General features: G+C 54.7%; 1 protein-coding gene across 1 annotated transcript in view; it reads left to right on the top strand.

The window, feature by feature from the left end:
- Positions 1 to 14,481, top strand: part of CSMD1 (CUB and Sushi multiple domains 1) — a 1,658,614-nt gene that overhangs the window by 1,427,333 nt on the left and 216,800 nt on the right. The window contains exons 28-31 of the mRNA XM_066237815.1: positions 2,721 to 2,859; positions 4,628 to 4,815; positions 8,195 to 8,389; positions 11,326 to 11,442. Coding sequence (XP_066093912.1) covers positions 2,721 to 2,859; positions 4,628 to 4,815; positions 8,195 to 8,389; positions 11,326 to 11,442 — 639 coding nt within the window. The remainder of the gene's footprint in view (positions 1 to 2,720; positions 2,860 to 4,627; positions 4,816 to 8,194; positions 8,390 to 11,325; positions 11,443 to 14,481) is intronic.

The following is a 14,481-nucleotide window of genomic DNA, read 5'->3' as shown; positions in this document are numbered from 1 at the left end:
ACCTTTAGAACCAGAGGTGGTGGATGCTGCACACGGGGGGAGGTACCCTAACCTTTAGAACCAGAGGTGGTGGATGCTGCACACGGGGGGAGGTACCCTAACCTTTAGAACCAGAGGTGGTGGATGCTGCACACGGGGGGAGGTACCCTAACCTTTAGAACCAGAGGTGGTGGATGCTGCACACGGTGGGGGGGTACCCTAACGTTTAGAACCAGAGGTGGTGGATGCTGCACACGGGGGGGGGGACCCTAACATTTAGAACCAGCGGTGGTGGATGCTGCATGGGGGGGGTGACCCTAACCTTTAGAACCAGCGGTGGTGGATGCTGCACATGGGGGGGTGACCCTGATGTTTAGAAGCAGAGGTGGTGGATGGATACCAGTTTGTGGATCCCATCGCTCTGTCTTTTCCCGGTGGAGAATTTTTAAGACATTTTGAGTTGTATTTTGTAACTAAATTTTCATGTTTCCCAGAATAATTTGCAAGCGCTGTAATTAAAGCCTATGAGGCTCAAATGAAAAGGACTGGATCCAAAGAGGGAACAGACCCAGCCAGACAGTGCTGCTTAATTCCACTTGACGCCTGTCTCTAACTCACTGAGCACGGCCCCCTGGGAGTGGATCCACGGACATGTCCCCTTCGTTTCTTTGAGACCAGTGTTTGCGTCCCTTCCCGAACGCCGCCTGCTGGGAGCACCCCACAGCCCATGCCCCGAACTGCCATGTTTGACCTTTCACAACCCGTGTGGACCAGCATCCGCCCCGGTGCTTAGGGACCCCCTCTCCCCCGCTCAGCCGGTGCTTAGGGACCCCCTCTCTCCCGCTCAGCCCTGTCCTGCACCTGTGTGGGCTCCTTACGCCCTCGCCCCCACCGAGGGCCCAGACTCTGTCCTCTGTCCTGGGAGAGTCCGTGCAGTGGTTTTCAACCGTTTCAGTGAAAATAGAAGCATTATTTCTGGGTCCCTTAGTCAGAACTCACCCTCAGTGTAAGCTAGTTTGACTAAGATCGTTGGGTCTGTAATCTCCATACATCGTGGTGGTCACATCCTTTCCACAGACCGGCGTGGAATTTCTGGTGGCCCCGTCTGTGCACAGCGGTAGAAGAACCCTGGGCTCCGTTCTCTCCACGTGGTTTGTTCAAGTGAAACGTCAGCCCAGAGACAAGTGTGTTTTATCACTTTGTGTGTGTGTGTGGGTGGGTGTGTGAACATTACTTCATAAGACTTTCGAGTGTATATCTGAATAATTTTTTTAAAATTATTTTCTGTTTAGAGTTTGCCTTTGCTGGGACTGAAATGATAACGAAAGTACTGGGCTTTGTTACCGTTCTTCTTAGGGAAGGGGTTCTCAGGACTGTCAGATATTTAAAGATGCGTCCACCTCGCCTCAGACGCCTGCAGAATGAGCACCTTCATCTCATTTGCACGGAAGTCGCTTGTGTGTGTGTGCAGGGAGAAACGGTCACCTGTCAGGGTGTTTCCTGCCCTGCTAACACATTCTCCAAGTGAATATGTGACCGAGGGTGTGAAATTAGAAGCAGGTCAGAGGGAATACAGGGGTTTGATCTGGGTGATTTTCAAAAGCAGCCTGGTGAGGAACTACAGCATTTGACACAGGGAGTTCGGCAAGCCCGGCGTGTTCACGCAGGGTGCAGGGTCAGGCCCAGGGTGTGTCTTCCCCGGAAGCTGGTAGCGGCCATCACCTCCCACCTCACAGAAGGCTTCACAGAATTCTCGCCTAAGAGATGAAATGGTCTTCAGCATTTTCAGGTGCAAGGAGAAAAAGCAGCTTGCTTGCCTCTCAGTAACGACCTGCCTGCTTCCCCCCTTACGGGTGTAAATGTGAACACAGGTCATTAAAATGTCATGACTGGAACAACACGGCATTTACTGGGGTCACCGACAATGAGTGCTGCTTTCTGGTAGTAATGCGGGTGGGGCAGTCAGGTTCACAGAGAACAAGCAACACAGTAACTAATACACGATGACATGGGAATAGGCTGCCTCTCGCAGCTGTCAGCGACTGGCGCCCGCTGGGGACCTCGGGGAGCGTCCTGGTCGAGTGTGTTTTCCGGGTCGTGGTCCCACTCAGCCCCTGTGAGGCAGCACACGGTGAGACGTCACTGACACTCCGTGTGGGCTCCTCACAGTGAAACGCAGGGAAGCCAGCCCTACGTTCAGCAGAGGCCTGAGAAGGACAGGGGCGCACACGGACCTGTTTATTCACCGAGTGTCTCTGGGATACTTGTAATGATCACCATTGTGCCGGCATCAGGCGTGGGGTGAGCAGACGTGGGCGACTGCGTAGCCGGGAAGCTCGCTTTCCAGAATACGTGAGCAGTGGCGTGACGTCCTGAACCGTAAGAGACCCCCAGAGAGCTCCCAAGACCAGGAGGTCGAGTCTGTGGGGACTGGTGTTCCTGTCCAGGTGTTCGCATTTGTGTCCGTGCAGTGTGCGTGGCCAGAGCCGGGGCAGTTAGGGTCATCTGCCCAGTTTAACCGAGTCACGTTGCGAAGCTTAGGCAACCCTCCCTATCAATGGGGGGGGGGGGCAGTATATAAAATTGGTTAACAATCGCTTGGAAAAATATAGAGACTCCCTGGGTCTTAAAATTTCATCCGGATAATTGTTTAATAGCTCGACACGCTGCTGATGAATCCCGGGATGTCTCATTTCACACTGACCGGCATTCTTCTCTCTGCCCACCCTCCCCCGTGACAGCTGCCTGTGGAGGGGACCTCACCGGCCCCGTGGGGGTGATTCTGTCCCCCAACTACCCCCAGCCGTACCCCCCTGGGAAGGAGTGTGACTGGAGAATCAAGGTGAACCCGGACTTCGTCATCGCCCTGATATTCAAAAGGTACCGTCTCCCGTCGAGCACCTCCGTTTCGTGGGACCGCACCTGTCAGACCGAAAAATACCTCAGGGCTCCCTCACAGGGTCCCTCACTCCACTCCGCGCCAGGCCGAGCTCTCCTGCCCGAGGGAGGGGGCACTGGGCCGCAAGCAGCATGGCGGAGGCACCAGGACTCTGGGCGCATTCTGCTGGTGGTGTCAGGACACACGTGATGAGGCCACGATGACCGCCACATACGGTCTTCACACGTGTGTTCCACACGAGAAGGTCCGATTTACAGAGTATCCAAGAAAAGTAAAAAAGATAGGCTTCCTGCAGTTTCTCATCAGCCTCTCGTCTCTGTAAGTGTGTGCTGGCTATTGCATCTCCACAGTGCATCCCGCTCGACTCCCCAGGACAGCCCTTGGCCCCCGACGAGGGAGGCTCCCCCAGTGTGGCGCTGTCAAGTCTGAGTCACGTGACATTTGGCCCATCTAGCTGAGCCAGGGGAGCCAGTGACATTTTTAGAGGAAAACAAACAAGAAGTATTCTCATTCATACCCGAGAAAACTCAGCGCTGCTAACAGTACACGTTTCCAAGACTAAAAACAGTCCCCTAAACACCACACAGCGCTGATAACTCATCCTCCTGAGCCCGTTCTTTTGAACCTCATTTCGTTAGCAAGTTCGCGGGTGCAGAGGAGGGGCGTTCTGTCCATGTTGCTGGGGTCCATTGTCTTTGCAGCACAGAAATCACACCACGTTGAACACGACAGTCTTGTACACTATGCCCAGCTTTCGCTACAATTGGAAGCTGTTACAGTTACTCCTATTTTGACGTTTTAGTTATATTTAACTTTTGGATTGTACTCCTTCTTGAGAATTACACAACAGCCCAGTCCGGGAGGCGGGAGGTGGGGGTGGGAACGGGAGGCGGGAGGCGGGGTGAGCTACGTCCCAGTCCGGGAGGCGGGAGGCGGGAGGCGGGAGTGAGCCACGTCCCAGTCCGGGAGGCGGGAGACAGGAGGCGGGAGTGAGCCATGTCCCAGTCCGGGAGGCGGGAGGCGGGAGGCGGGAGGCGGGAGGCGGGGGTGAGCCACATCCCAGTCCGGGAGGCGGGAGGCGGGGGTGAGCCACGTCCCAGTCCAGGAGGCGGGAGGCGGGAGGTGAGCCATGTCCCAGTCCGGGAGGCGGGGGGCAGGAGGCGGGAGGCGGGAGGTGAGCCACGTCCCAGTCCGGGAGGCGGGGGGCGGGAGGCGGGGGTGAGCCACGTCCCAGTCCGGGAGGCGGGAGGCGGGAGGCGGGGGTGAGCCATGTCCCAGTCCGGGAGGCGGGGGGCGGGAGGCGGGAGGTGAGCCATGTCCCAGTCCGGGAGGCGGGAGGCGGGGGTGAGCCACGTCCCAGTCCAGGAGGCGGGAGGCGGGAGGTGAGCCACGTCCCAGTCCAGGAGGCGGGAGGCGGGAGGTGAGCCACGTCCCAGTCCAGGAGGCGGGAGGCGGGAGGTGAGCCACGTCCCAGTCCAGGAGGCGGGAGGCGGGAGGTGAGCCACGTCCCAGTCCAGGAGGCGGGAGGCGGGAGGTGAGCCATGTCCCAGTCCGGGAGGCGGGGGGCAGGAGGCGGGAGGCGGGAGGTGAGCCACGTCCCAGTCCGGGAGGCGGGGGGCGGGAGGCGGGAGGCGAGGGTGAGCCACGTCCCAGTCCAGGAGGCGGGAGGCGGGAGGTGAGCCACGTCCCAGTCCGGGAGGCGAGGGGCGGGAGGCGGGGGTGAGCCACATCGCCCTTCTCTCTCTGTAGCTTCAACATGGAGCCCAGCTACGACTTCCTGCACATCTACGAGGGCCAGGACTCCAACAGCCCCCTGATCGGGAGTTTCCAGGGCTCCCAAGCCCCCGAGCGCATCGAGAGCAGCGGGAACAGCCTCTACCTGGCCTTCCGGAGCGACGCCTCCGTGGGCTTGTCCGGCTTCGCCATTGAGTTTAAAGGTACCGGGGTCGGCGTGGAGGGCACTCGTACCAGGGTCGTTTGCCTTGTAAGCATTTCTTTAGACGTTCTTGTCCGTCTGTCTGATACGTAAGATGCTCACACCTCCGGGTCGGTCTTGTCTGGGGAAGGGTGTCTGGTCACTCAGGTGGAGAAGGCGTTTCAGACACATTGCTACTTTCGCTGAAAGAGGAGAAAAAAATGAGGAAAAGTTCTCCCAAACTCATCTTCACTTAAAAATAAATTACAATCTGTGCACAGAAGAATTTGATGTCATTTAAGAATGACCTTGAGATGCGTATTCATAGCTTCTAACTTGTTTCTTCGGGATGGCTACGCTGAAGTGCTTCAGAGCAGCTTGGTTTTACCTGTTCTTCCGGGTGGAACGGTGCTGGTGTGGGCTGGACGAGGAGCTCGGACCCCCCGCACAGCTGACCCCTGTGGCCCCCACTGCAGGGTCTCCTGCTCCGTTTGGGACCCAGTGAGCCCTGTCACTTGCATCTAGACCAGTACAAACAAAATGCACCCTAACCAAGTATTCTGCTGCTGGGCCCATAAAACAAATATGTTTTCAAATCTGTTTCTCAAGTGAACAAAGAAAATGCAAAATAGGTTGTAAAGAATCAGAGAAAAGGACTTTGCTGGATATTGTTGCACCGTACGTAGTGCTTTGTAAAAAAGTAACAGAACTATGGACTTGTACTTAAACTCTTGTGTTAGTTATTCATTATTACTCTTAAAACAAAATAGGCTATTTCTCTTAACTCTTCAGTGGACTTGTATTTAGTTTTATATGGTTTCAAGTAGAAAATGAATCTGTTTCTCCCAGAACAACCTGACATTTGGATGTCCCAGGTTCAATTCCCAGTCAGGACATACAGGAGAAGCACCCATCTGCTTCTCCACCCTTCCCCTCTCCTTTCTCTCTCTGTCCCCTTCTCTCTCTCTCTCTCTCTCTCTCTCTCTGTTTCTCTTCCTCTCTTTTCCTCCTGCAGCCATGGCTCGATTGGAGCGAATTGGCCCCAGGCACTGAGAATGCTAAAAGTTGGCTCCAGTTGCAATGGAGCAACACCCCAGATGGGCAGAGCATCCCCCCTGATGGGCTTGCTGGGTAGATCCCAGTTGGAGCGCATGTGGGAATCTGTCTCTCTGCCTCCCCTCCTCTTACTGAATGAAGTAAATAAATAAATACACACAGACACACACAGACAAAATATGTGATACTGACTTATGTATGTTGCATTTTCACCAAAGCATGCACGTGGCCCAGACTGAGTGGTCCCTACAATAGGTCAGTCATCATCCCTTGCCCGCAGAAGTCTCTGTTGGTCTGATGCCGAACAGATCGTTATGAATAAGTTGGGGAAATGGGGGGTAAAGACAGTGAGACAGGCCCTCTCCATGTCTCCGCTTTCCCTCTTCTTCTCTGTACAATTCACCTATTCCTTGGAGGGTGCCATGGCGTAAGAGTATCAGCTCGCTGCCACCACCGCCCAGGACGCCTTCTCCCCAGTGCCACGCTGCAGAGTGACCAGCTGGTCGGAGGTGGACAGTCAATCAGCGTGGTCAACGTGGATCACAGCCAGGAGATAAAGTCCTGCGTTCCTTACACTCCCCAGGACACTGCTGCATACGGCAGCACGTGCTCTTCCTCAACCAGAGCAGGAGTCGGGTGGGTAAGCTTTCTGTGGGAGAAAGGACGGCCAAACCCAGAGGAGAAGAACTGAAACATTGATTATCTCCTCAAGTTATGCTTCAGCCTGTCAGTATTACCCCATTCTCAGACGTGTGCACACACACACACACACACACACACACACACACACACGCATGTCTGTGCACCTCGTAGTGTTTCTGTAACTCTAAGCTAACTCAGTGAAGAGGAGAGTCTCGGATAACTTGTGTCGATCGTGGGGAGATCTCTGAGGTTCGCCTCCACCAGCTTCCGACAGGAAAGGCACTCTGGGACGGAGTGAGGGACGTCTGATGCGCGGAAACAGAACGCAGCTCCCACGACGAAATCACGGGTGCGCCCAGTCCTGGGGGTCCTTACACGGAGAGGTGGTCCGCAGTCCTGGGGGTCCTTACACGGAGAGGTGTCCGCAGTCCTGGGGGTCCTTACACGGAGAGGTGGTCCGCAGTCCTGGGGGTCCTTACACGGAGAGGTGTCCGCAGTCCTGGGGGTCCTTACACGGAGAGGTGGTCCGCAGTCCTGGGGGTCCTTACACGGAGAGGTGGTCCGCAGTCCTGGGGGTCCTTACACGGAGAGGTGGTCCGCAGTCCTGGGGGTCCTTACACGGAGAGGTGTCCGCAGTCCTGGGGGTCCTTACACGGAGAGGTGTCCGCAGTCCTGGGGGTCCTTACACGGAGAGGTGTCCGCAGGGGTCTGCTGAGCGAGGACGCTCAAAATATTAAGTCTGCCAAAAGGGAACTGGATTTAACTGCCCGGTGACAGGACAGAGCACAGAGGCCGTCTGGGCTGATCCCTGGGAACGTGCGTGTGGAGTGAGTGCCGTCTCTGCGGCCAGGTCTCTGCGGGGAGTTCTCTGGCAGCTCTGCCCCTCACCTGGAGCTCCCGGCGCTCCAGTTCAACGTGGGCGAGATCCGTGGTTTCCCGCGAGGCGCAGGGCAGGGCGGGATTTCACGCAGCGGGCGGTGCGTGCTGGTGCCTGCAGGCTCCGGAGCCACCGAGCGCTGTCACAATGACAATGGCTTCGTCGAGTACTTAGCACAGTCCGGGTGCAGGGCCTGGCGCGTGGGGACTAGTCACTGCTTCACCTGTGGGGTCTGACGGTCACATGAGCCGGGCGGCGGCAGCGGAAGTCAGAACCTCCTCCTGACACCTTCTCAGGGCACAGACGGTTGCTAGGGGAGGAACAGTCTTTACACACGGAGTGCGGCCAGACTCCTCCTCCGGAGAAGGCAGGAGGCACTGAAATCACAGTCGTGAAAGTCAGAAATGAACTTCAGTTTTGCCAGAATCAATCAATGTCTTTGATTCAGCATTAAAATCTATAGTAAAAATAAAGGGAGGGGTAGATATATAAAAATAGAATGCTGCATTTTATTTTCCAAAATGAAAGGAATTCAATGACAATTCTATAGTAAAATGTAGTTTCAAAAATAAGAAATATAATTTTATGAAGTGTTCCTATTGTGTTGATACCTAATTATTAATATAACTCGACCATTTCTGGTGTATGTGATTATTAACTTGATTGCTAATTAACAACCTGCTCATTCTTCCATTGAGAAGTATTTCTTGAGCAGTTCTCACATGACGGGCCCTTTCCGAGGCTCTAAAAAAAAGTGACCAGACAGCCCAACACACCAGCAGCTTGTTTCCCACACTCACAGAGCCCCTGTCCTTCTCTTCCCCAGAGAAACCCCGGGAAGCCTGTTTCGACCCCGGGAACATCATGAACGGGACGAGGATCGGGACCGATTTCAAACTGGGCTCCACCGTGACGTACCAGTGCGACTCTGGCTACAAGATCGTGGACCCCTCGTCCATCACGTGTGTGATCGGCGTGGACGGGAAGCCGGCCTGGAGCCACGCCTTGCCCTCCTGCAGCGGTACGTACGTGCGCACGGACACGGTGCCCGTCGCCGCCGGCTGGCCTGTGGGACTCGAACTCCCACTGCTGAGCAGCCCCGCCCCTCGGCACTGTGTCCTCCAGCCTGAACTCCCACTGCTGAGCAGCCCGCCCCCAGCACTGTGTCCTCCAGCCTGAACTCCCACTGCTGAGCAGCCCCGCCCCTCGGCACTGTGTCCTCCAGCCTGTGGTTGGGTTGCTCGCAGAGCCTGGGGGACACACACGTGACATTCCTCCACCATCGCCTGAGCCAGGGTCTGAGCCATCCCCCCCGGGTCTCTGGAGGGGGTGACTTTCTCTCACTTCGATACTTTGGTATTTTTAATGCTGTTGTCTGTGTTCTCGCCCTGAGCCACGTAAGAGGTACCAGTTAACCACACCAGGAGTGTCCCTCTCTGTCTCCCTCCCTCTCTCCACTACAGACGTTAAATATACAGAGGTGCTATATGTACACACATAACACTAAAATTAATGTTTTAATTAAACAGCAATGGTTTGTAATCCCTTATATAGAAATTAAGTTCATAAAATCCACATTGAAAGGTGAGATCCACCTTTGAGAACAAAGCTGACCTCCAGTGAGGGGCTTGCTGGGTGGACCCGGTCAGGGCGCATGCAGGGGTCTGCCTCGGTCTCCCTCCTCTCACCTCAACAATCCACGCGTGGGTCACATTGACTAGAGTTCATATGAACTGCATCTCATAGGAATTATATAAATTGTATTTAAATGCAAATATCCTTCATGAATACCCCAATAATCTCATAGATTTGGAAGGGCCTAAGAAATAGCATTCACTCAAATTAGTAAACAGGAACCTCAAACTTCCGTTTCTCTATCTATTACTGTTATTTCTTACTCTGGAAGTATTGACAATCACATTTTACATACGTAAATTACTCTCCTGTAAACACACGTACACACACACAGGGACAGACACACTTCTTGTCTGTGTAAATCGATATAAAATCTGTGCATAGCACATACAAATGCAGACATGTAAAGGCTGTGTACATTGATAGAAGTAGATTGATAGAGACTCCGTGAATCTTTTCAGCGGCCACGGGGCGTCCCTTCTGCCTGTGAGTCACAGCTGTGAAGGGGCTGGTGCTCCAGCACCTTCTGTCGATCTGGTTGGGGAGAAACGCTGAGTAGCCAGGAACTCACGCTGTCTTGTGAACTGTGCTGGGGGCTGATCGAACACGCACACCTTAGTCCTCCCCTTCTAGGTTTCTAGTCACAGATGAGAGGGACAGTGCAACACACTGCTTACACTCACACACAGACACCACCGTCGTCTGTAATCAACACCCCACACTGCTCACACTCACACACAGACACCACTCGTCTGCCTGTAATCAACACCCCACACCACTCACACTCACACACAGACACCACCTGTCCGTCTGTAATCAACACCCCACACCGCTCACATTCACACACAAATACCATCCGTCTGTAATCACACCCCGCTATGGTATCTGCCTGACGCTCCAGATGGTTCTGCTGACTTGACTTGTTCACTGCATGTACTGGGGGGACGTTGGCTAATAAGAAGATACAAGTGTCAGGTATAAGATCTATAACACATCTTCCCCCCCCAAGTCAAGTCTCCCCTCCATCGCCATGTGCCCCCCTCCACCCTCTTCTACCCCCACCCACACCCCCGTTCCCTCTCGTACCCCCACACTGTTGTCTGTGTCTGTCAGTTTCTCTAGTTGCCTAATCCCTCTCCCTGTGTCCATCACCTTCAGCTTGAAATCAAGCTCTGAGAGAGACCCGGACACATTAGTAATTCTGCATGATGCTCTTTAACCAGATCTGTGAGTTCGAAGGTTAAAATAACAACAGAAAAACTGTAGAGAAATCTTTTTTCTTTTAGTCCTGTAGCAATATTAAAACAGTAAAAAACTGACCTCATCTATGTCTCTCTACAATTAATATAACGATTGACATCAACCAGAAATGGCTGGTGCGGCTTTTCAATAATTTAAGAATTTGTCCTCATGGAACCTGATATTATTATTATTATTATTATTAATTATTAGAGAGGTTTCCATGATTATTTTAGCATGTCTGAGAAAGGCCTTAACATGATGTCATGTCCCCCCAGCTCAATTAACTGACTTTTATTCTAATCTGGTAAGTATTTGTTTCTCCTTTATTTTGGGTGGCAGCACACAGTAGGCTCTGGAGTCTCCCTGGGAGGGTTCCGGGTGACCCTGGCTCCCGCTGCGGTGCTCGCGGCCCTGTCTGTGCCCCCGGCCCCCTGGGAGGGTTCCACGTGACCCTGGCTCCTGCTGCGGTGCTCCCGGCCCTGTCTGTGCCCCCGGCCCCCTGGGAGGGTTCCGGGTGACCCTGGCTCCTGCTGCGGTGCTCGCGGCCCTGTCTGTGCCCCCGGCCCCCTGGGAGGGTTCCGGGTGACCCTGGCTCCCGCTGCGGTGCTCAGGGCCCTGTCTGTGCCCCCGGCCCCCTGGGAGGGTTCCGGGTGACCCTGGCTCCTGCTGCGGTGCTCGCGGCCCTGTCTGTGCCCCCGGCCCCCTGGGAGGGTTCCACGTGACCCTGGCTCCTGCTGCGGTGCTCCCGGCCCTGTCTGTGCCCCCGGCCCCCTGGGAGGGTTCCGGGTGACCCTGGCTCCTGCTGCGGTGCTCCCGGCCCTGTCTCCGCCCCCGGCCCCCTGGGAGGGTTCCACGTGACCCTGGCTCCTGCTGCGGTGCTCCCGGCCCTGTCTGTGCCCCCGGCCCCCTGGGAGGGTTCCATGTGACCCTGGCTCCTGCTGCGGTGCTCCCGGCCCTGTCTGTGCCCCCGGCCCCCTGGGAGGGTTCCGGGTGACCCTGGCTCCCGCTGCGGCGCTCAGGGCCCTGTCTCCGCCCGCAGCGCCCCCACAGCCAGGTCATCCTGGGCTTCTTCCCTTGCAGCTCCCTGTGGAGGCCAGTACACCGGGTCGGAAGGGGTGGTGCTGTCCCCCAACTACCCCCAGAACTACACGGCCGGTCAGCTCTGCCTCTACTCCATCACGGTCCCCAAGGAATTTGGTAAGAACTCTGAGCGCTGAATTCATTGTCGTGTTTTTCAATGTTTGTTCACTTTTCTGTCATTTTACAAGCAAACATCCCAGCCCTCGATACAACACAGCGTGATGAAGGAAGGCGAGTTGTATCGGAGCGGCCCGTTTTCCAGGTGTTCCCACCACCATCCTGCAGCAACATGACATGAAAAGTGTCCCTTTCCTCCTAGGGTTCTGATCCAGAATGACCACGGAGGAGGGCAGGCCTGCCTCTCTCCTCAGTTTTTCTCATATTTTGTCAGTTGTTTCCAGGTGGAAGGGAGGGTCGCCAAGCTGCGTGGGTCAGGGGCACTGTCCTCTGGCCGTGATGAATGTCACTGGATCAGTGACCATGCCTCGGAGTGACTGGAGACGGAAAAGCAGGCTGAGGCCTGTCTGACCCCTTGAACCGTAACTTCCTGGGATTCCTCCTGAACTCTGCTTCCAATCGGAGCTCGTTCTCCTAATGACTTCGTTTCTATCAGGGTCTTGTGTGACTCAGCACTGGGTCCTGGCTCTCCTCCCTCACTGCTGACCAGGTGTGACTCAGCACTGGGTCCTGGCTCTCCTCCCTCACTGCTGACCAGGTGTGACTCAGCACTGGGTCCTGGCTCTCCTCCCTCACTGCTGACCAGGTGTGACTCAGCACCGGGTCCCGGCTTCTCCTCCCTCACTGCTGACCAGGTGTGACTCAGCACTGGGTCCTGGCTCTCCTCCCTCACTGCTGACCAGGTGTGACTCAGCACTGGGTCCTGGCTCTCCTCACTCACTGCTGACCAGGTGTGACTCAGCACTGGGTCCCGGCATCTCCTCCCTCACTGCTGACCAGGTGTGACTCAGCACCGGGTCCCGGCATCTCCTCCCTCACTGCTGACCAGGTGTGACTCAGCACTGGGTCCTGGCTCTCCTCCCTCACTGCTGACCAGGTGTGACTCAGCACCGGGTCCCGGCTTCTCCTCCCTCACTGCTGACCAGGTGTGACTCAGCACTGGGTCCTGGCTCTCCTCCCTCACTGCTGACCAGGTGTGACTCAGCACCGGGTCCCGGCTTCTCCTCCCTCACTGCTGACCAGGTGTGACTCAGCACTGGGTCCTGGCATCTCCTCCCTCACTGCTGACCAGGTGTGACTCAGCACTGGGTCCCGGCTTCTCCTCCCTCACTGCTGACCAGGTGTGACTCAGCACCGGGTCCCGGCTTCTCCTCCCTCACTGCTGACCAGGTGTGACTCAGCACTGGGTCCCGGCTTCTCCTCCCTCGCTGCTGACCAGGTGTGACTCAGCACCGGGTCCCGGCTTCTCCTCCCTCACTGCTGACCAGGTGTGACTCAGCACTGGGTCCTGGCTCTCCTCCCTCACTGCTGACCAGGTGTGACTCAGCACCGGGTCCCGGCTTCTCCTCCCTCACTGCTGACCAGGTGTGACTCAGCACTGGGTCCTGGCTCTCCTCCCTCACTGCTGACCAGGTGTGACTCAGCACCGGGTCCCGGCATCTCCTCCCTCACTGCTGACCAGGTGTGACTCAGCACTGGGTCCTGGCATCTCCTCCCTCACTGCTGACCAGGTGTGACTCAGCACCGGGTCCTGGCTCTCCTCCCTCACTGCTGACCAGGAGAATCTATCGTGTGAGATTCTTTTCTCGAGCCAAACAGAGTGTGTGGTTGGTCATTCTGTAGACTAGCTCTTTCTTTTAGTAGCAGAACTAAAATCCTGCCTAATCGGGCTTTTTATTTCCCACACAAAATAGCAGCCACTCCCTCATAGAACTAAAGCAGATAAAAGTCTAGTGTCAGAATTTGAGGGAAAATATTTTCAAAAATACAATTCTATGGCAAGAACATTAATTGCTGGGCAGGAAACTTCTTTATGGGAGAAACCAAATTTTTTTCCTGCCAACTGTTATTTATTTATAGTCTATCATTTAGTGTATTATTTATAGCCTATCATTTTAGTGTGTTAAAATATTTTATTGTCACAAAACAATTACAGTTTTTCAATAGAAAAACATACTGATCACATTCTAAATATTGATCAGATCTTCCAAGGCAGAAATGTTCAGTGACATAAATATTACAACTATTTGGGCAAAAATCTTTACTTTGGAATTAAAGAGTTATAGGAGATTTTTTTTATGAGATACTATACTACCTTAGCTTTCATTTTCTCTCCTGGGGAATGAATCAATCCAACCATTATGATAAGTATCATGATGGACAAAATGTGGTCTGTGCCTCGGAGATGCCACCAATGCGAGGGGCTGGGGTGACCGTTGCCAGGCAGGAAGGGACGTCTGCCCGTGGTGCACACAGGCTTTGCATGGGAAGTGACAGCTGGGACAGGTCTTCAGATGCCAGGATGATCTCTTGATTTTTATCCAAAGGCATCACCTGTGTGCCCTTGGTAAAGCCAAGATGGTCCACATGACTTGATAAACGTCATTCACTCCTCCTCCCGCGGAGCGAACCCCGGGGCTCCCGTCTGCCTGGGGGGGGGGGCACGGAGAAGGAAGGTGTGGTGCAAATGAGGATCTTGCAGAAATCACAGTTTCTCCCGCTTCCCAGAGGTGGTCTTTACAGGAGGTCGTCCACAGGGAAAACTGTGCATGTTCACCTGTGTCTCTTTATAGGAAATCATAAAATCTGCCAATAAAATCTATAGGCATAGACCAGGGGTCTGGAACCTATGGCTCGCAATCCAGATGGGGCTCTTTTGATGGCTGTATCTGGCTCGCAGACAAATCTTTAATAAAAAAATAATGTTAAATGTTAAAAATAAAACATTCGGCCCTGGCCAGTTGGCTCAGTGGTAGAGTATCGGCCTGACGTGCAGGAGTCCCAGGTTCGATTCCCGGCCAGGACACACAGGAGAAGCACCCATCTGCTTCTCCACCCCTCCCCCTCTCCTACCTCTCTGTCTCTCTCTTCCCCTCCCACAGCCAAGGCTCCATTGGAGCAAAGTTGGCCTGGGCGCTGAGGATGGCTCCATGGCCTCTGCCTCAGGTGCTAGAATGGCTCTGGTTGTGACAGAGCGAC

This window comes from Saccopteryx bilineata, chromosome 6, assembly GCF_036850765.1.
Source record: "Saccopteryx bilineata isolate mSacBil1 chromosome 6, mSacBil1_pri_phased_curated, whole genome shotgun sequence".
Lineage (NCBI taxonomy): Eukaryota > Metazoa > Chordata > Mammalia > Chiroptera > Emballonuridae > Saccopteryx > Saccopteryx bilineata.
The sequence above is the reverse complement of the archived record's forward strand: the minus strand, read 5'-3'. Positions and strand labels throughout refer to the sequence as shown.